The following is a 21,348-nucleotide window of genomic DNA, read 5'->3' as shown; positions in this document are numbered from 1 at the left end:
ACATAACAAGAGGTCCTTGTGAATTAAAAATTCAAATTAACTGGCAGCCACGAACCTGTATACAGCCCCGTGTGTCTCTGCGTAGTTGCATCTGCGTAGATAGTGCCTCCAGACCGACTGGAGAATCATGATCGTTTCGACGAATTTTTGCTCCGCCGCTTTCCCAAACATAGGGTGCATGCGTGATTTTCGTGGCTTGTGAAAGTAGTGAACAGTTAATGGCAGAGGAAAAAGATGGAAGGCAGTGAACTGTGATATACACACTTCCACCGGCTGTACTCCAAATCTCAGAAGAAGAAACTTTATTGACTTTACTAGAAGAATCCAAAAATTTCGTAACTATAAGCAGTTTCGGTGGCGGTACATCTCGCCAATGTTCGTACTGTGGAGGTCTTGTCCAAGTGAGAACTAGTCGGACTTGTGCATGTGGAAGCTATTTGAGCACTACCAGCAGGTAAAGCAGAAACGTTGCTGCCCACGTTGCTCTTCAGTTTAAAATGAAGAGCACGATCAGAAATGTTACAGAGTAACAATTGAACACGAGCCACGTACGGTCGATCAACAATGGCGCGGAATGTGAGAACTGTTGCTTTGATATTTCGTTTTATGGAGCCGGGATTGAGTTGTGCTTTTTTCGACTTAACGATATTAAAAGTGTTAAAAAAAATTAAAAGAGGATGTTGGAACAACTTGAGTAGCTTTGTCATCAGATAAGTCACTGCTCTTTGGAGTTAGTCGAAAAACGTGACTCTTACAATCCAAAGAGCAGTGAGTTATCTGATGTTAAAGCTACTCAAGTTGTTCCAACATCCTCTTCTGATGGCACTTTTAATATCGTTAAGTCGAAAAAAGCACAACTCAATCCCGGGTCCATAAAACGAAATATCAAAGCAACAGTGCTCACATTCCGCGCCATTGTTGATCGACCGTACGTGGCTCGTGTTCAATTGTTACTCTGTAACATTTCTGATCGTGCTCTTCATTTTAAACTGAAGAGCAACGTGGGCAGCAACGTTTCTGCTTTACCTGCTGGTAGTGCTCAAATAGCTTCCACATGCACAAGTCCGACTAGTTCTCACTTGGACAAGACCTCCACAGTACGAACATTGGCGAGATGTACCGCCACCGAAACTGCTTATAGTTACGAAATTTTTGGATTCATCGCAGACTTCTATTCGGCTTGCACGCATAAGCTCTACGAAAACATGCTAGAGTTTATTGAGTTTGCTGGCCATGAAACCAATACGGATGTAACGCATTTCCGTGGTGATCACCAAGTTATGGGTGGATACGCCCACTTTTATGTCAATTTTTTTCTAGCTGTAGGTTAGAGTTCTCATGGTCCTTTTGATTAAGTCCAATAGTATGAAGTCCAAACTAAGTCCGTCTTCTATTCTCCTAAAGTTGCAAAAGTCTTCACCTTTGTTTTATCCTATACTTCTTCGATTTAGTTGTACTCTAGTTGGTTCATGCCGCAAGAGTGCTTTAAAGGTTTGAGAGATTATTTTCCACTTTTTAGATATTATTCTTTTCCCGTCCTTATTATCCTGTTATCTGGAGAAAGCTCGCTATTATAATTGGTTTCCAATGTTCTCAAGGTGTTTCTTCAGGTCACAATTAAAGGCAACACACCACGAATCTGACGTAGTGAAGGGATCCGAGGAAAAAGCTGAAGATGCTGTTGCAGATTGCAGAATCCAGGGTGGTTCATCCCATCTTTCCCTACTCGTCGTGAAAAACAGCGTGGAAGAGGCCGTTTTTTGCATCCAAGAGTGAATAGTCGCAGATTAACAAGGTCTCCTCACTAGCCTATTCAAGTAAAGGCGATGATTAGGCTACTTAGGGGACCGGATCGTTACATAAAGGAGCGCTCCAATGTACCTCGTAGGGACTAATCGGTTCCTACGCCGTTTTTTCATGACGGAACGATGCTGGATCCCGTAATGTACGACCTCTTCTCCAGCTTTTCCCGCGGATTGCCTCACCACGTCAGATTCGTGGTATACTCCCTTTATGTTTCAGTAGTTGGAGGAAAATTTTTCTGCAGTTTCTTGCATTTCTGAAGCTATAAGTCTCCACGTCGTATTTTTTCCTTTTCTTGTAATCAGTCCTTTACCGCTTCTTCGGAATCAAAATCGATATAACAAGTCTTTTCGTGGCGATCTGGCGTTTTTACAGTTACAAAATAGGTATTTTCATAGAACAGTCAAAGGATACCCGCCTAATGTGTGGCCATGTCAAGAAAGGTAAAAAGCGTCGATAATTGCACTGCGCTCCTGATAGCCTCATAATCCTCACAGTAGCTCTTATGCTACGTCTTCCCGACGCCCTGCAGACAGTGCCCTACACTTCGCCCATTTCGCCGCGTCTGCAGTTCCTACGATGCGCTTTTCGAATAGAACAAAAAAGGAAAGCGCCTGAGGATGGAAATTGTTTGAAACTTTAGATAAAGTGGAGTTGTTTAAGAACTTATATAAGTAAAATGCCGTTTAGAAATGTGAATGAAAGTGCTTAGTTTCCTATTCTGAATTGCTAAAAGGAAACCATTCATCCATCTATGTAAATGCAAATGCAAAAGATGATTTTAGAAATGTTTCACTGGTCACTGTACTACTACATTTTTTCACTTTTTTCACTTTCTAGGCATTTCTTTCTGCTCATCTAGCAAAGTAAAATTGAAGATGCCTCACAGACATCCATTGTACCTAAAAATTTTCCCCTGAAGATACAGGGGTGTCTGCTTGCTACTCATACACCTAACCAGGCATATTGATTGTATGCAGAGAATAGGTATGGATGAAGCTATAGAACGCTGTAGAAAGTAGAGGAGTTTGAAAAATTATATAACTCTTTATTGGATAAAACGTACAGGTAAGTATTAGAACTGACACTGAATATTATATCTGCACTTTTTGGCTACATCCACATTATCGAACACATATTTGTCGCTGTGAGCTTTCATAGAACAAATAGCGCGTGAAATTATGGGATGTTTGAAAATCGACGCATGTTAATGTTTACCCTGCTGCATGTTTTTGTTATAATCTTTATATGTGTGAAGTTTCTCAAATGAAGTAAATGTAGTTCACGATAATAGCATATCCTTCTTTGATATGCCTTTGATGATAAATTTTTCAATTGGATAGGAGGATCTAGCCCTTATTTTTGATAGTATCCTCTTAATTGCTATACTCATATAGTCGGGTCAAAACGACATGAATCACGAGTGTAATTGCGGTGCATTTGCGGACGCACTCGAAAAGGCGCGGTGGAGGCAGCAGTTGGGACCGAGTTGGGACCATCGCAAACTGCATCGTTGGATGGTGCCAGCAAGGGTTTCACCACATTCCTAGCCGCTAAATTCGGCCGAAGCGCCTTGAGAAAAGCCGCGCACGCAATTGCGGGCGTGCTTCATGTCGTTTTGACTCTACTATATATCAGAACTTACTGTGTTAGTTCCTTCTTCACTCCCCTATCTGCCAAGTGCGCGCTTTCCATCGCTGTGTGGCGACGCGAACGTCGTTCGAGTACCTCTTCTCTCGCACTCTTGGGTAATGTGCACTCCTGCGAAGCAACTTATAATACCCTACTGAGAGCCAGATGCCAGTGTCAGTAGACTGTGCGTACGGAGTTGGTGACGAATACAACAACCAACGAGTGGCTATTAGTAATCTACTTTTCGAATTATTGTTGGATTTGTCTAAAGAATTATATGAAGAAAGCAGCAAATCCCTCAACATTGAAATGGGGTCAAAACCGCTAACATGGAGTTTTTCACAATCCCAGATCGCTTTCCGTACATCCTTACTTCCCTACCGTATTTACAAGGTCTGCATTAACATTTATTTGTTGTGCGCTTCAAAGAGCACAAAGTACGAACGGCGGCGGAGTCAGGTGCAGAGCAGCAACGGCGCCGTGGCGACAGTTACTATAGTAGGGTCAAAACGACATGAAGCACGGTTCGTTTGCGTGCGCTCTCGAAACGGCGCGGTGAAGGCAGCAGTTGGAACCGAGGTGGGACCATCGCAAACGGCAGCGATGGGTGGTGCTAGCAAGGGTTCCAGTACATCTTAACCGCTGCGCTCCACTGCACCGCCTTGAGAGAAGCCACGTACGCAATTGCACCGTGTTTTGTGTCGTTTTGACCCTACTGTATGCTGACAGAAACCGCGCACATCACGGCCCCGTCCTTTTCCCTATTCTATGATGTTTGATGTTCTGATGTTTTACAAATTTTCGTATTTGGCAGTCGTTCGATTGTGTAATGACTTTTAAAATCATTTCTCGTTCTTCTTTCGATGGTTCCGCTCCGTTATGTGGTCAACTTTTGATGATCACCACAAAAATCACCTCAGCACAATCAGCTGACATTGCTGATTGTTCTCCACTTTCACTATATTATATTGCCGAGCGCCGTACATCGCAAAACAGTTCCGTGATTAGTTGTTTCTAATAGTATTAGGAAAACAATGCCGTCATCACGGAAAGAGAACAATGCGGGCACTCGTGACATCAAAGCCCTCATTCGGATACGATATCGTCTCAATATTGCAGCATGTTTAAGGCGAATAAGGTTACTGAAAAGAGCCTATTATTTTATGAATTGCTGGGTAAAGAGGGAGGGGTTAAAACATCATTTTTGCGGGACCATGGGAATGCTGACAATTTGGAGGTTAGGATGAAGTGGATAAAGTAGGAAGGAAGAAAGAAAATAAGGAATAACCTTGTGGATAAGCAGGTTCAGTGTTAACTAGAATGAAATACAAAAATATTTACAATTAATAGAGGCTCCTAAGCATGAGAAGTAGAACAGATTGAGTACTAGACCAAATGAGAGCGAATAGCAGAAGAACTGACAGCCGAGCAGCAGAAGAAAAAAGAAGGCAGGAAGATGACAATTAGTGACGATCGGAAAAAAAAGACGAAGAAACCAGAGTAAATTGTTTGTGAACTGGAATAACAGTGCATTACGACATAAGTGCAGGGTACTCTCAAAGTTTTGTACGCAGTGAGACTAGTTTTGCAGTCTTAACTGGGTTGTCCGATGTTTTTGGTTAAAGAGTGTATGGGGCAAGTGATGATAACCAAGACTTCTAGTGGCACCTGAACAGCGAGATAATAGTGTTTGACTGTATTTGCGACCCTTTCATAGCTAAAGTAACAATGAGACATTCGGTCAAAATTCTGCCGTTGGAGTTGTATGATTTTGTGCGTTTAGGTGAGGGACCTTTGCAGTGTACATCACAGTGCGACAGGAGCTGAATACATAAATGAAAGTGATGTTGTATTTCTCTTCGAAGAATTTGAGTCTGAACTCTTCCGCAACTTCATCTCTTCATATCCTCATTTACTGGTTTTTGGTCTAACATTATTAAAGAGCCGTGTTTTACGTAATTTGGTGAGTACCTTTCCCAGAACACAGCCTTCCTTTTTGAGCATAAAAACTTTCTTTTCAGCCGCTACCGCGTCCGAAACCAAATCGCCCTCTTTATTGCGATATGCTTCGCAACTTTAACGTTGTTATAGGTTATGGAGATGAAAATGAAAGAAGGAACTGGATTAAGATGATCCGTTACATGGGTGGACACATTAGAAAGGAGGTGCGATGTTTACTACTGCTACTAGTCTGTTGAAATTTTAGTAGTTGTTTTTGTCTTCAATTTTCACATCCAATTTGCAGCCTGATCCATATAACACTTTCTTGGTCACCACGCAAGCGAGAGGAAGAGCATTCAGGGTTTGTACAGTTTACTATTCATTCGTTCGGAAGTTTGAGATTTAATTCATAGTGATTCTTTTCTTTCTGCGGTTTTTCAAATCATAGTTCCGGGAGAGTAGTGTCGCTTTGTGTTGACTTGCAGGTTCAGAACTGCTACAACTCAGCATCTAGAGTAAGCTTCTTCGTAGAGACTGGAGACTAGGCGCTGGTTTATATTTAAAAGAAAAATCAGCGATATTATTAAAACCTATGGTGCTACTAATTCTTCCATCCGACTCCCCGATCCCCTTGCGATCGATTCAAAACGACCTTATTTGTGGTGCTATGTTAAGTAAATAGTCGGGGTCGTATTAACGATTTTGGGCGCTCGTACCACTCCGTCATTCTCCAGGGTCCTTTCATTTGTCAGCAAAACTAGCTCTATTACCGTTTTGGAATAGGATTGGTGCTAAAGAGTTAGGTACTACCAGTCAGCTAAGGATTTGAGAAAATATCATCCTAGAGATGCATTTGGGAAGAACACTCCGGAGTTGCGTAAGTAGGAAATTAGCTACACTCACTCCGTTCGAAAACTCGCGATTTTTGTGCAGCGTTTTCCTTCGCTTCCAACGGGTCTGCAGCAGACGCCTAGGTGATGGGCCGCTGCCCCAACCCCACATTCGGGCTTTAGGTCAGCCAAGAGCTGCGCTGCTTCCGTTCATCTTAGTATAGATGAAAATCTCACCGCTTGAAACGTGACCGCTTACGTGATGTTTCACCGTGAATCAAAAATTACTGACCCAACTGTATTCGCTCGAGCTCAACGTTGCATTGTTGGGTCAAAACGACATGAATCACGAGTGTAGTTGCGGTGCATTTGCGTAAGCGCTTGGTGGAGGCAGCAGTTGGGACCATCGCAAACTGCAGCGTTGTGTGATGCCAGCAAGAGTTTCACCATGTCCCTAGCCAATATGGTCAGCCGAAAAGCCTCGAGAGAAGCCGCGTACACAACTGCGTTCGTCCTTCATGTCGTTTTGAACTTTCTATATTTTTAAGTTCTATCTTCAACCACTTTAGCGCGTATAACGCGTGAAGCGTTCTTTTTGTACATTCTCGTGCCACTTAATGGGTTAATAACCCATCGCAGTACACATGTAAAGAAAACAAATTGCTTGAACAGCGCAAGTAGCTTCTGATGGTCCTTTTTACATCATTTTCATAATACAACACAGTAGGAAAGTTTCTTTGTTTCGAAGCATTCACTAAGGGCAATCCTTCAAGATCGGTCGGCGAGTATCCGGCTATGACTGTCTTTGCAGTTAGAAATGGTTGAATTGATCGGCTGCAGAAATTCCCTTCCTTTCTGAGATATACCCATCTCCTACATTTGATGTAAATAAAAGTAAAACGTGTTGTCTTGTTTCCCCTTTGCATTTGATTAGTACGCTGCGCTTTTATGGGATTTTAGCTCGACTATCACCTTGAAAAGAAGCCATATGATATTTATAAAATGCAGATATGCACCTGAACCGTTTTATCACTACGTACTTCTTCGAAACACTCTTCTCTGACGGTTCAGTTTGCTAAGAGTTATTTGGCCACACTAAAAGTGGAACGGGAACAGAGTTGGAATAGTCGTTAAAAGGAGTTCAAAATGGCAAAGGAGACAATGCGGATGAAGAGCTCCGCACGAAACTAAGAATATCGCGTTGAAGTGCATGTTTTTCTCTTTAACCGAGTCAGACCCCATTCTAGCCTAAGTATCTTAAATTTGTATGTTGTATTGCATGCAATAGGTCGGGCAGAGCTGTGTTTAAGAACGACACGCCTCAGCGATGGTTTGGAGAACAGCGTCACGCGATAATATAGTCGGGTGAAAACGATGTGAAGTTCGGTGTAGTATCGTAAGAAGCCGCGCTCGATGCGGCGTGGTAGAGCTAGCGGTTGTCATTGAGGTGGACCATCACAAACTATAGTGATGAGTGATGCTAGTAGGATTCCACTTTAGCTTAACCGCGACGCTCTACAGCACCGCTTAGAGTGCAGCCGCTTACGCAAGTTTCAGGTCGTTTTGACCCGAAGATATCATCTTGGCGTTCCGTGCCGACTATGGGTAGTGACTAAATTCATTGTTTTGTAATATAGTGTACGTCAATACATTAGAACACAGTAATAGCTAGTTCTTCAGAAGCGAAGCGAAAATATGTCGGGTATCAATTCTTGGACGTTATGAACCATCTGCTATTCTTGTAGCAAACTGTTTTGGTCTCTCTTCTTTTCCTTGACTTCTTAAAAATAGACATGTATCAGGAGCTCACACTTACCTTTTTACCGAGGTAGTTGTGAAAAATGTACTAAAAACAGCATCTCGGAAATAAGACTTCTTGAAAATCTTACAACTTGAGGTTGGTTAGAACGAATACTTTCTGCAAATCGTTCAGAGAATGACTCAAATCGTAAAGGAAGTGTATCAATTCTAAGCTACGGAACTTCGCAGTGACTACTTTGCAGTACTACGCTGCATCCCTAATGCAAGTCGGTTCACACACATATGAACATGTTAGGCGAACTTAACTTACTTACCTTAAAAGGACGATCCTGGAACGTTGTTTCTTACGACGGCTTCTGTTGCAATGCGCAACCTCTACCCCCGCCCCCGCCTGCGATTCGTCGAAAACCCATTCGAACGAATCGCAAGCGAGGGGCGCAAAGGTGGCGCGCTACAATAGACGACGTCGTAAGAAATAGCGTTCCGGGGTCATCCGTTTACACTGATACAGGAAGAGATGAACGGAGTCATCCCCTTCCCCACAATCTGCGACCCCGTGTAGTCATCATCCACCTGAAACCCGTACGACCCTAGATTCGTGGGGTGATGGTTTTAATCGAACTGAAGGAGTTTCGTGTGATATTGACGTGTAGTACAAGGTAGTATGTCATTGAAATCCAGAGTAAGCTATACTGATTCAAATGCTGCTCCTTCATATAGACTAGCAAGTGATGGATATTAGAAAATGCAAAAAGTCTTTCATTAAAACATTGCGCATAAAGTCCTTGACTTTTCTGCTAGGGTCAGTTTCAAGAAGTGTTTCCTACATTATTCACTTTGCTATTTTCAAATAAAGTTTCATTTTAATGAAGATAAGCGATGAACCGTTGTTCTGTAAAGGTTTACAAATTCTTGTTACAACAGCTATGGTCATATCGCGATTTGTTGCAATTTTAGATGCTCGTTTCACTTGGACAAAAAGTCCTTCTTCCTTCCTGGGTTGATGACTGCTGGAGCAATCGAAATGACTTCAGTTTCGATCCCACAAGTGATAGTTTGGTAATGTATTTTCGAGAAACCTTGTTTAATTATGTCCATTGCACATGATTTCGATGTTTCATTTCTGTAGCTGGTCAAACATCGCATCGGTGTATTTGAGTCGCTTCAAGTTTATGTGGTCGGATTCGAGGATGATGATGCGGAAGACATAAAAAACAATATCTTGAGTTTCAGTGAGTTTCCACGCGCTGTGTTTTTGTTGTACATGTGTTATTTTTTTACTTTTACTTGGTCCCTTCATTGTCTGTAGCTGCATCCATTATGCAAGTTAAATGTTTAGAAGGAGCAGTTACCAATGACCTATCGAGCGCTACTCACTTGGTTGTTAATTTTGCGAATGAATGCAAATTCCTTGATAGTTTATCCATTGCAAGTAATCAACGTGTTGTCACAGCCGAGGTAGGTGTGACCCTGGCTTTAAAAATTTTCTGTACTGTTTGTATTGTTTTAGTGGGTCTGGACTAGTATCAGCATACAGTATTGCGCTAATGAAGATGCTTATGCACCTTTTGTCAGAAGAATCCGATCACCGGTTGCTACTACTGGTCAGTCTTTGGTTCTTACTGTGATGAAGCGGTCGTGTTTTTCCAAAGGTAGTTCAGAACTAATACGCTGCTCGGCGCTGCAGCCACAGCTGTATAGGCGCTCACGCGAAGTTTACCACTTTTTTCACAATTGCTACTAACCGGATTAACCTTGCCGTGCTTGCCTGTAACGGTATAAAATTCGAATTTTGTCAGGTTTAAACACGACAACGTCCAGTAGCCCATTATCTGCAGCTGAATACGATAAGGGTGACTTTTAGGAAGGTTCAAAGAACAAAAAAAGCAATAACCTATCAACGTAGAAAGTGGAAAAAACGTAGAAAATGAAAATGATAGAAATGAAGCAAAACGTAGAAGATTTGTACAAGAACAATGCATCAAAAAATATGAAGGAAGCTGAGAACGTTCCAAAATAAAAGTTGAGAAGTGTGGAACCGAGAACCTGGTCGTTGGAAGACGTAGATTCGTGATTGAAGAAGGATATGGAAGATATAGATATATTCGTATGTATACAGAGTATTTCATGCACGTAAGATACTGCAATGGTTTGTAAAAGTTTCGATTTGTTTGTTTTACACAAATGAAACGTTTTATTCCTTATTTCTGGGATTTCGATCGTTTGATGTATCTCTATACGTAAGCTATCGATTCTCCGTACAGAACAATGCCAGAGATAGCATGCTCATGTGCGGCATGTTTCGCATCTCATTAGACGATGAGGGCCGAAGATGGACGATGTGATGGGCGGGGCATGAGGCAAACGCGGCGAAATGCTCTGCTGACGCTATTAACTGCTGCGCGGGGCAATTAGCGATCGCCAGTCTTTTCGCCTAAGGGTAGGTTGTTGCGGCGGATGCGGGTATCTAATGATACGCACGCGGCGAACAAGTATTGGAATTAACGAGCAAATTATTTCTATCAATGGTCATTTGAGGGGACTCTTATATCGGATTAGTGCGCATTCGATAACCACGAGTGGAGTTGGACCCTTCTGCGTTTGTTGGTTGTTTGCCGCTCCTTTTAGAAAACGAACTCGACTTAGATCACCCTTAAATGACACATCATCTCTTCTACATCATCACTCTTTTTTCCGCACCTTTGTGTTGTTGGTTGGAAGCTTTCAGAAAAGCATTTTCGTAGTTCATTTCACTTATTTAATTGCCTGGAAGCTGGCTCAACCAAGAAATTTCTGCCTTTCATGCCTACACACGCACGATTTTTGATTTTACACTCACAAAATTCTTCCATTTCTTCAATTTTGTCATCACCTCTCTTGATTTGACTTGGCGTAGGCATGACGTGGGTACGACTGTTATTTGGACATTTATCGTGTCGTTCTCATCGTTGTCAATGCAACCAGTTTCTGTCCACAACCTTGAAATTTCTTGTTTAGCTGTGCCAAGTTGGATGAGAAGGCATGTACGACTTTTTTTCTAAAATGGAGGCAATGGAAATTGAGAGACGATGAATGTGATGTTCATTTCAGTGAGATTACTTTAGCTGCTGTTGAGCTGAAAGAAGACAGATGGATGTTTGCGGTTTACGGCTAGTTCTCTAATTTAGATGGATCTAACTCCAAATGTGGATATAATTTAACGGGTGCAGCAAACATTGTGGTGCTTCTAACCGTATGTTGGTACCTCTCTTAAAATATGGTCTTACATTTATTCGATATAGTGAATATGCGGTGGAATTTCGTCGGGGGTACGATAGAATAACAGTGGCGTGACGAGTTGTGCTGTGTTCGTGGTGCACTTCTGTTCACATTGTCACAGGATCTATTCCGCTTGCAAGCAGATGTTTTGCACAGATACTTAAAACGCCAACCGTCATTGTATCACCTTGATCACCTTGACTCCCGTTGATCCTGGAACTGGTCGCGCGGGCGCCAGTAATTCTTCCACTCCGATCGCGTGCCAGAGTCGCCCAGTGGTTCCTCTTTTCGCGTGGGACACAAAGGGCATCATAATTTACTTTGAAGGACTTCGTGAAGAAATCTGACCATAGGGTCGGCGGTCTTCCTCTAGTGCGCTCAATATCGTGGGGAACCCAGTCGTTCACGGCTCTGGTCCAACGGCTATCGTTAAAGCGCATAACGTGTCCGGTCCACCTTATTTTACTTTCCTCGGCAAACGCGGCGGCATCTCTAGTCTTTGATCGCTGACGCAGGAGAGAACTTCGAATCCCGTCCCTCACTTGCGTGAAGTGGGATACCCCTAGCATCACTCTCTCAATTGCGCGTTCAATTATGCTCACCGCGTTTTCTTCCTGCTTGCGAAATGCCCAGGTTTCCGAAGCATAGGTCAAAGCAAGAAGTACGGTGGTGTTGAAGAGGTGAGCACGGAGCCGGGTGTTCCTGGTCTTCTTCATTACATCCTCGACGCTCTTATACGCTCCCCAAGCCGCTCGTCTCCTCTTGCCCAGCTCGGGGAGCTGGTTGTTCTTCGTGTTTATTTCCCAACCCAGACAAACGTAACTGGTGCATTCGGATATGTTCGTTCCGTTGAGCGTGAATGGGGCATCCGAGACTCATCCGTTGCAGATTCAGCTGAAGACCGATGCATCCACATGTTTCGTCGAATTCGGTAGGCATTCGTTTCGCTTGGCTGATGCTAGGTGTTATCAGTACGATGTCATCAGCAAAGCGCAAATGGTATAGCTGCCGACCATCAACCTTCACCCCCACGTCGTCCCATTCCAATTTTCGCAATGCGGTCTCGAGGGTGGCGGTGAATATTTTGGGTGAGATTGTATCACCCTGTCGGACCACCCTCTTCACGTCAATGATGATATATTCTTGTAGAATGTCGAAATTCTGGTCGTGAAGTTACTGTACAACTCTCGAAGTCCCTTTATGTACTGAGTAGGGACGCCTTGGTTGTCCAAGGCTTCCATGACCGCTTCCGTCTCAACTGAGTCGAAGGCCTTCGTCAAGTCGATGAAGGTGGGACAGAGCGGCATCTTGTATTCGCGTGATACCTCGATGAGTTTCGAAACAGTGTGAATGTGGTCAATCGTGCTGAATCCTTTCCGAAACCCTGCTTGCTCGCATGGTTGTCCTTCATCCAAGACTTTTTCGATCCTATTAAAGATCACTTTTGTAAAGAGCTTGTAGATGACGAAGAGTAAGCAGATTGGGCGATGGTTGTCGATGTCATATGGATCTCCATTTTATACAGCAACACAGCCTTGCTGGTCTTCCACTGTTTAGAAACTTTGCATTCCGACAGGTAACGTGTAAAGAGCCTCGCCAGGGTGTTGATGAGTACTGGCGGAAGGTCCTTCAAGTGTTCGGGTCTTATTCTGTCAGGACCGGGTGCTGTACGATTTATTACCGACATGATAGCATGTCGTACTTCGGACGCGAGAACTTCTGAAATGACATGTCCGTCTTCCCTTAGATGGTGAGGAGGCAAATGGATATGGCTGTCGAAGAGATCAGAGTAGAAGTTGTAGATGATTTTCTCCATTCCCCTTCTCGATGCAATGGTTATTTCCTTCGAGTTCCGGAGAGCAGTCTTCCTTTTCTTGCGACTGGCGAAGTCTCGACGGAAATAACCAATGCTACCCGCCTGTGCAGCTTCAGCCAGCACTTCTGCTCTTCTCTCCTCAAGGTCTTCCTTTTATCGCCTCTCTGCAAAGCCTTGCGAGTTCGGACGTGAGTTCTTGTTTCCCTGCGGCTCGTGCTGCTCTACGCTGGCGTATCAGCTCAAGAGTTTCGAGAGAAAGGCGTCTTTTGGCGGTTTTAAAACTCTCAGCCTTCTTCGTGCAGTCGTGAAGGTGTTCACCGAGCCGGCCATACTCCTCGTCGATGTTGTGAATTGCGGAATCTTCCCGAAAGCCGGCTAGCGTAGCGAAGAGATCCCAGTTAATGATAGTTCTGGGATTTCGCTCTGTGAACTTCTGAGAGCCTCTTCCCCTGTTCATTCGATTGTAGGCCGTGGGTCCCGAAGCGAATTTTCTCAGGCGTTCTTCTTGGGCCAATTTGGCGTTGAAATCGCCAATTATAAAGTTGTAAAAGGCATGATCTTTTTGGTAGAACTTCTCCAGATCCATATAGAAAACTTGGACATCTTCTTCGTAGCTCGATGCTGGAGCGTAAACGACGAAGATAGGCAAAGCTGGTGTTGGACCACGTCTACTCATCCGCAGACGTCCGATTCGGGTCGTAAGTTGTTCGAAAGAGTCCATGTTCTGTGCGATACTCGTGTTGACGAGGACGCCAGCTCTAAAAACTCCCCTACTGTTGCATGTTCCTAGAAACAATTCTTTTCCACTTTCATGTACGGCGTTGAGAGGGTGACGTCGCCTCGTCTCGGTCAGTCCGATGACGTCGTAGTTAATCTTCTTGGCTTGCATCATTAGATCTTCGATGGCCGCTTCCGATGCAAGCGTACGTAATTATATGTACATTATAAGTACAGATCGTCATCCTTTTCTATTTCCGCTTCGGTAGCCTATATGACTCCTGCAGCCCCGTCTTTTCTGGCGCTACCGTACCAGGCTTTCCTCCGGAATCAGGAGACTCTTTTCTGTTACTGTGACGTGCGTAAAATTTTAAAACCCATGGGCAGGTTGCAAGCCTCTAGTCCCATGAGGTTTTTGGAGAACGCTGCGTTCTTCCGGAATGGACATGTGGAGCTTATTTGTTGGAGGCTACTCCTAACCGCCTCCCTTGCACCCCGCAGTCACTTGATTGCAGTTTTTTGGTCGGAGCGACGTGCGGGTTACGGTAGTATTATGAGCCGATCCTGGCACAGCAGAAACAGGGAGATGATCCCCTGAATCCACCCGTCTCTGTTAAAGCACAAGGTCGTCCGCAATCAGTCCGCGATCGCCTTCAGTCCGCGGTCCCCTATCAGCCACACGGGGACGCGCCACGTAGCCTCGCGACTAAATGGGTGTGATCCCTCTAGTGAGGGAGATCCTTGGGTCACTGTATATCCGCTGAAAAGATTAGACCGCCGAGAAGCGCAAATTGACGACTCAGAGTCGCGTTCAGCAACTCATATCGACTAGAAATCGTTGAGGATTTGTTACCTTTCATCTTTTCAGGTTTGAAAATTCCAGCGGATTTCGAGATTCTTTGACCGACTGAAACGGAAGCTTAACGAACGGACACGCTAAGTACCGAAGTGAGAAGTACTAGTTTTCAGCATCAAGCTAGCATCGTCGAAAAAGGTCAAAACGGTGAAGGATCAATGTGTGAGGATTTTAGCTACCGCCACTCATCATTGCAGTTCGCCATGTTCCCACCTCTATTCCAACCGCTTTCTCCACCGTACCGCTTCGAGCGCAGTCGCTTACGCAACTGTCCGTGCTTCATGTCGTTTTGACTCGATTATATATGTAGAAGAGCAGAAAGCTGATGTGATAACGTGGGCCGATAATGATCCGGGCATTTCCTCAACGATTTCTAGTCGATGTCAACTGTTGAATGTGATTCTGAGCCGCCAGTCTGCGCTTCTCGCATGTGGAAGCGGCTGTCCAGCAGCGGTCGGCGTTCGGTCGGTGCTGCAAACACATGTTTTGCACTGACACGAAAATTCCGACATTCTTTGTGACTAGAGATGCACCAGGGACTCAATATATTACTGATCAGTGTGTTCTCGATCTAACCACCTTCACAGCATCCTCGCCTGCACGAGATGAAAGGAGCACGGTTAGGGTATGAGGTAAGGACAACAAGGCGGTAGAAATAGTTTTGCCACTTCTAGCTCCTCCAATCCTAATTCTATTTTGTTCACAATGATGCCGCTTTGTCCGATGAGTCCGATGAGCTTATCACTATTTCACTTTTAGTACCTCCACATTACCTCTGATGAGGGTTAGCCTCTCGTTTCCATTCGAAAAATAACCTCTCCCTTCTTTTTGTCTCTCTATGCATTGTTACCTGTCCCAACTATCCTTCGTGACTGAATGAACGTATCAATGCCAGCTACTAACTCGTCTTTTTACCCTTTTTGAATGGCGGCGTACCCTACTCTTAATCTCGCAGTGAATGTTCAATAACTACCAATCCACAGAGCTGCCCGCGCAGTTGTGAACTCTGCTGGTAGCCAAATGTAGCGTGGAGCGTCCCTAGTACACACTTTCAAGTGTAGTGCAGGAAAAAAGTTCTAACGTTACTTTTGCTAGCTTTTGCCACTATTTTTCACTTCTTGTTACTACTTAGGGCGGGCGTAGCGCAGCCAGCAAGAGGTCCGCTGTGGCCGCACGGTCAATAGTTTCCAACTGCCTTAGTGCCAGTCATGCCGCTCTCCTCCGGATCATTAAATTGTGAGCAGACTTGTCTAGGAAGATTAAAACAGTGATTTGATTATCGGCTGATCCCCGCAAGTTATTGCATAGGCCAATATGCGTTCCAAAACCAATTGCAGTAAAGCGCGTTGGCGCCTCCCAAGTGAATTGACACGCACGAGATTTTATCTGCAACTTATTGGCTTTTTTCAGGACGCGATTTATCAGCCAACTGCTAGCATCTTCTGAGATTTACGAGTAACTAGGCTTTTCCCTTAAAACGGGAATGCTTGTAGTTGTTCTTTTTTTAAGATGTCGTACACTTGCGAATTGTTTTAACAATTGGTATTTCTCCTATTTTTAGGTGGTACCAATGTTGTTGATGAAACGAGTGGTCATAATTTGTTGCCGAAATGCACTCAGTCTTCTGTCGAAGCACAAAATAAGGACACTTCCATGACGATCACGAAGGCACACTATGTTTGCACTGAGATGCTCGAGACAGAATTCTCTTATTTGAAAGCGCTCAAACTGCTGGAAAGTGTATGTTTTGTGAAGACGTATTGTAAATATAGACCAGTTCATTACAATTTTGTTATAGGTAAAAAAAGAACTGGAAAGCGCAATAGAACGAGGCGATACAGTGATGGAAAAAGCTGACGTTCTTCTAGTTTTCGGAAAGATTTCTCCAATTCTGCAAGTTCATGAGAAGATAGTTGTCAGCCTCAAACAGTTATTAGACAAATGGGACGAAAAAACTGTAGCAGTAAAAGTATCACAGGTAATGTGAATGTATTGCTTTTTTGGCCATAAAAACACTTCAAGCGCAAGGCCAAGAGGTGATTTCCAGAGAAAGAAGGAAGCAGTGAATATAGTCTTTTCAGAGAATTTAGCAAGTTTTTATTTCTCTACGTTGTAGCCCGCGGTCCTAGGGATCGCTATAAACTTTTTTTTTATTATGGGTCCCGATGTGATTCCTCGAAATCAAAAAGAAGCCTGTAGTAAATATTTGGCTAGAATGCATGCGCAAAAAGGGTGCGTTTTTTAGGACATGGAGTTCTCCCCTTTGGCTATCCACATTTTGCGCCAAATGTTATTTGGTCGTTTAGTTGCGTTTTTCAAATGAAATTCGCTGTTAGTCTTCATCTATTTTTGTAATGTTATATAAAATCGGCGTAAGCGTGTTGTATTGGTTGTTGCAATCGTTGCAACCGTGTTGTTGCTATATCCATCTTTGTAACGTTATATTCAATCGGCAGGAACGTACGAGCGACATAACGTTCACAGATATATGGAGCAAGATCCCCATCCATTGTGAAACGAGCTATATAACCCGCACTGTTATATGGCGAAATATTCTTATACATTGCAAAAAGGTGCTGTCGCCCAGCACATCACCAAAACCCATAACCTGGAAAGTCAACTGCCTTAAGGAAGCATGGAATCTTCGGCAACAACCATTCATTTCGTCACGCTGAAGTGCCGGACACTGTCGAGTGAACTCCAACAAACCGCCCTGTCTAGGCTTCTGCGATATCTCTCTGTGCCGTTTGCTGCACTGCAGGAAACACGCATGAGAGATGAGCCCGTCATCAGCATCGAAAATTTTACCATATAGTGCGGCGATGCTGATGAGAGGAAAGTAAGTGGCTGCGCGGTTGTGAGGAACGATTGCAACAGCCTGGTGGAGGAATTTGGATCAACGTCGTCTGGATGCACCTTTCTGCGACTTCGGAATCGCAGAGGACTTTGGATCGTAAGTGTCCGCGCACCCACGGAAACCACTGAAGACAATAGTAAGGACGCCTTCTATGATTAACTCAGCGCGTTAATGTCTAAAATACACGTCAGGTGGCCATTTTTGGAATCAAATGCGAAGACGGGTCTTGAATAACAATGTGATGTGCTTGGTAAATGGTTTTATCCGGCAGATGGCACGTCGAATAACGGTTTGCTCGACTGATGTGAAAAGACGGCCCTTATCATCACTTCCACGTTTAAGACGAATCATCGACGCCATCAGCTCACATGACAATGATCATCCCTTTAACGTCTAAAGAGCAGCGCAAGTGGAAAGTGAGGAATCTCAAACTTCAGCTCAAATGCGCTCTGACGAAGAACATCCCTTTGTCAGAGAGTTCTTCTCAGCCTCAAGATACGGTTCCACAAGAGAAACCGAGAAGTTCTTGTTCAACCGAAAATCGACGTGGCAGGTCTGAAAGACGAAAAATACAGAACAAGATTCCGGCAGTGTGCATCTATTCATGTTGGAGTACGGAGCAGGAAGAATCTTTGCGATACGGATTCCTTCACAAAGTGTATCCAGAACGCTGCAAGGGGAACACTCGGTTTAAATGCCGCGGGAGAGGTTTGCCTTTTCAAGTAGTGGTGATTTCAACTAGGAAAAGGAAAACCGCAGAAAGCCTATGCCTTGCTAAAACAGTGTGGCGACGAGATGAAAAGATGTTCTCCGGTCCTTAACACTTCCAGTGGAGTGGCTGTCGGTTAAGCAACCCTCCCAATTTAGAGGGATCACTTCAAGACCTTGCCGAACCGGCAAGCGCCGTCAGTTCCTGAACTTGGGCACATTGATAGACCGAAATATGCGGTTGACGAGGAACCACCGATCGAGTCGGATTTTCTGGTCTGTATCCAAAAGATGAAAAATGGAATTGTGGTGGAGACGACGGGATTAACGCATAAAGGCTGAAATATCTCCCTCCTGGGATTCGTGAGATGGCAAAAATCAATATGGATAGACAAAAGCATACCTGACAAGGGAAACACGCTATCATAATTCTCCTCCATAAGAAGTTATCCGTCACGGACCCTAGGAACTATCGAGGATTCCCTTTAAATCGGTGTTTTTATCTTCCCAGACAGATGTGGTATAAATTTATCGATCTCGGTGGGATAAAAAGCCTGATGTGCACCAGGGCGGTTTCAAACCATCGATAATGCGGCCACAGCGGACTTCTTACCGAGTGCGCCGCACCCGCCTCGTGTAAGACATGCAAGGACGACGACCTTTGGTGAAACCTAAGCTCGCCATGGCAGGGCTGCTTAGTTTTGGGAAGTCTTTTTGCTACTCTAGGATTTTCACTGCTTCAGTACCCTGCACACTGGGCCCTGCCTCCCAGACGTCGGACGGTGTGACGATCGATGGCAGACAATCAAATCTCAGGCTACTCAGGACGTCCTCGACTCTTGATCATGGCGACACACGCACGACTCGCCATGGAGATTGTCTCAGACTATGCACTTAGAACGCGAGAACAGTGTCTTCAGAGGCTAAGCTACATGTTCTTCTCCGAGCTGCAGATGGCATCAAATTCCTAGTGATCGCACCGCTTGAGACCAAGAACAGAAGGAGCGACGTGCAGCTGGATGATGATACGCTCATCATTCGCGGCACGTTCCGTCACGAAATGTAGGTGATCTCGGTATTGTTGTGAACCGATCTGTCGTACATCTTGTCGATTCTCACGAGATCCTGTCACCTCGTCTGACCATTCTTCGCCTCAGCCCTCTGCGCCGAAAACCCATCAGTGTCATCAACTGCTACTCACAAACATCAGCAGCTGCTGAATCCGAATTGGACGCGTTTTACGAGGAGCTGGAGGAAGTGGTCCGCAACGAGAAGTTCTTCTACAAGTTCCTTGTGGGACACTTCAACGCAAAACTAGGAAAGACTCCAGAAGAGGAATACAGGATCGGAAGATTTGGACCAGAATGAAAATGGAAGTGGTCTCTCCGGGCTGTTGTCTGTCGCTCACCTCTTTCATGGGAACTCTCTTTTTATAAAGAAAGATAATCGTCGGTCGACATGGGAATCGCTCAATGGCTCGACTCTTGCGGAGATCGACCATATACTCACAAACCGAATATGGTGTCTGCTTGATGTCGTCTTACGTTCTGACGTCTACGTTGACGACGTAGTAGCACCACTTTGCAGGGACTCTGATCACCGTCTCCTTCGTCCGAAAATACGACTTACCCACACGATGGAAAAGAACATCTACTATCGGCAACGATGGATGAAAAGCAATTGCATACTCGAGGACTCCTTTTCCCGAGGTGACATTCACCAAGATCATTCTCACTCGCATATCTTGGGCGCTGGGTGAAGCCCAGCCTCAAGAACAAGCTGGATTACGCCAAGGGTTCAGCTGCTTGGACCACATCCAGACCGTGTCGAGGGTCATAGAGGTTTGCTGGGTATACCGCCTGCCTCTTGTTGTAAAACTCGTCGACTACGAGAAAGCCTTCTACAGCGGAGAAACTGTCAAGTCAGCAATACTGTCAGCGCTGGTCGATCAAGGTGTGGACGCGTCGTATGTGAGGACCATAGCCAATTGCTACGATCGATGTACCACTACGATACAGCTTTTGCACCGCTCCCTCACCATACCCATTGAAAAGGGGGTACGAGAAGGCGATACCGTATCGCAGAAGCTGTTCACGGCTCCATTGCGATGTATAATGAAGTCATTGGCTTGGGAAGGAAGGAACATACGTGTTGAACGAAGATTCCTTTCGAACCTTCGTTTCGCGGACGACATCATCCCCTTTACGGAACATTTACTTAGATACTAAAAGGGCTGTCTTCACTGGAAGTGCGGGCCCCAGCATCTCTTCCACTCCTTTCGTTCCCTCGCCATTGTCATCCAAGATGTTCTCAAGCTTCGTGAGTGACGTTGACGAGGTCCTTGATCCGTATCCAGTTGAGCTTTCAGCTGGTCCATCCGTGTGGCGAACACGTCACCCATCTTTTTGGCGGTCTCTCTCGAGGGCGTTTAGCATCTTTTGGAATTCACTCTAGCGTCCTTTCAGTCCATCTGTAGTCGATTCTTCTCATAATGTGACCGGCCCATCTATGCTTTGTTTTCGATATATATTCCGCTGGGTCGCGAAGACGGGACATTTCCCCTTAATTCGGAGCTGCGAAAACCGGTTAGGTGTTGTGTGCGCTGGTTAAACTTCAGAAGACATCTCTCAAGGGCTCTGTGGGTAGTAAGTCTAGGAAGTAAGTAGCTTCGTAGATGTGGCAGCGGTGACCGCCCCCGTCTCCGCTGCGTAACAGAGCGCTGGAAGAACTGTAGAGTCGAACAGATGGGCTCGAAGATCTTGGTCCGTAGCTTCCCTGACGGGTGCGAATGCTGCCCATGCTGCTCTCATTCTTCTATTCGGTTCTTCAAGTCCTTTTCCATGTTCATAGAACGTCCGAGGTATACGTATGACGAAGTTTCCACGATTTGGGAGCCTTCAAGTTGTACTCCTCCATCTTCGCAGTAGGCGTTCTTCATGAACTGTGTCTTCCTTCTGTTTATTCGCAGTCCTATTCTCTTTTTTGCTTAATTCAGTTCCTTGAGCATCGTCTCTGCTTCATTGGTACTGCTCGAAAGAAAGACTCGTTTGTTAGAGTAAGCGGCAGGCGCTATTCCCGGCAAACCTCTATGACCCTCGACACGGTCTGGATGTGGTCCAAGCAGGTGAACCCCTGACGGAATCCAGCTTGTTGTTGAGGGTTGGCTTTA

General features: G+C 44.8%; 4 protein-coding genes across 4 annotated transcripts in view; 1 reads left to right on the top strand and 3 right to left on the bottom strand.

Moving 5' to 3' along the window:
* Positions 1-424: 424 nt before the first annotated feature.
* The window catches only part of RB195_022794 (uncharacterized protein), a gene marked incomplete at both ends in the record, with an annotated part of 65,596 nt that continues 44,672 nt past the window's right edge, over positions 425-21,348 (top strand). The window contains 11 exons of the mRNA XM_064210022.1: positions 425-454; positions 711-1,322; positions 5,219-5,398; positions 5,457-5,600; positions 5,681-5,737; positions 8,925-9,026; positions 9,097-9,199; positions 9,307-9,425; positions 9,478-9,571; positions 16,176-16,354; positions 16,413-16,592. Of these exons, the coding sequence (XP_064065903.1) occupies positions 425-454; positions 711-1,322; positions 5,219-5,398; positions 5,457-5,600; positions 5,681-5,737; positions 8,925-9,026; positions 9,097-9,199; positions 9,307-9,425; positions 9,478-9,571; positions 16,176-16,354; positions 16,413-16,592 (1,800 nt within the window). The remainder of the gene's footprint in view (positions 455-710; positions 1,323-5,218; positions 5,399-5,456; positions 5,601-5,680; positions 5,738-8,924; positions 9,027-9,096; positions 9,200-9,306; positions 9,426-9,477; positions 9,572-16,175; positions 16,355-16,412; positions 16,593-21,348) is intronic.
* Positions 11,333-11,941, bottom strand: RB195_022799 (uncharacterized protein; the record flags this gene model as incomplete). The annotated part of the gene is made up of 1 exon (XM_064210027.1): positions 11,333-11,941. One exon carries the CDS (start codon positions 11,939-11,941, stop codon positions 11,333-11,335), a length of 609 nt encoding a protein of 202 aa, XP_064065908.1.
* On the bottom strand, positions 11,958-13,041 carry RB195_022798 (uncharacterized protein; the record flags this gene model as incomplete). The annotated part of the gene is made up of 3 exons (XM_064210026.1): positions 11,958-12,386; positions 12,443-12,590; positions 12,668-13,041. 3 exons carry the CDS (start codon positions 13,039-13,041, stop codon positions 11,958-11,960), a joined length of 951 nt encoding a protein of 316 aa, XP_064065907.1.
* Positions 13,181-13,933, bottom strand: RB195_022797 (uncharacterized protein; the record flags this gene model as incomplete). The annotated part of the gene is made up of 1 exon (XM_064210025.1): positions 13,181-13,933. One exon carries the CDS (start codon positions 13,931-13,933, stop codon positions 13,181-13,183), a length of 753 nt encoding a protein of 250 aa, XP_064065906.1.

This window comes from Necator americanus, chromosome X, assembly GCF_031761385.1.
Source record: "Necator americanus strain Aroian chromosome X, whole genome shotgun sequence".
In the NCBI taxonomy this organism is placed as follows: domain Eukaryota; kingdom Metazoa; phylum Nematoda; class Chromadorea; order Rhabditida; family Ancylostomatidae; genus Necator; species Necator americanus.
The sequence above is the reverse complement of the archived record's forward strand: the minus strand, read 5'-3'. Positions and strand labels throughout refer to the sequence as shown.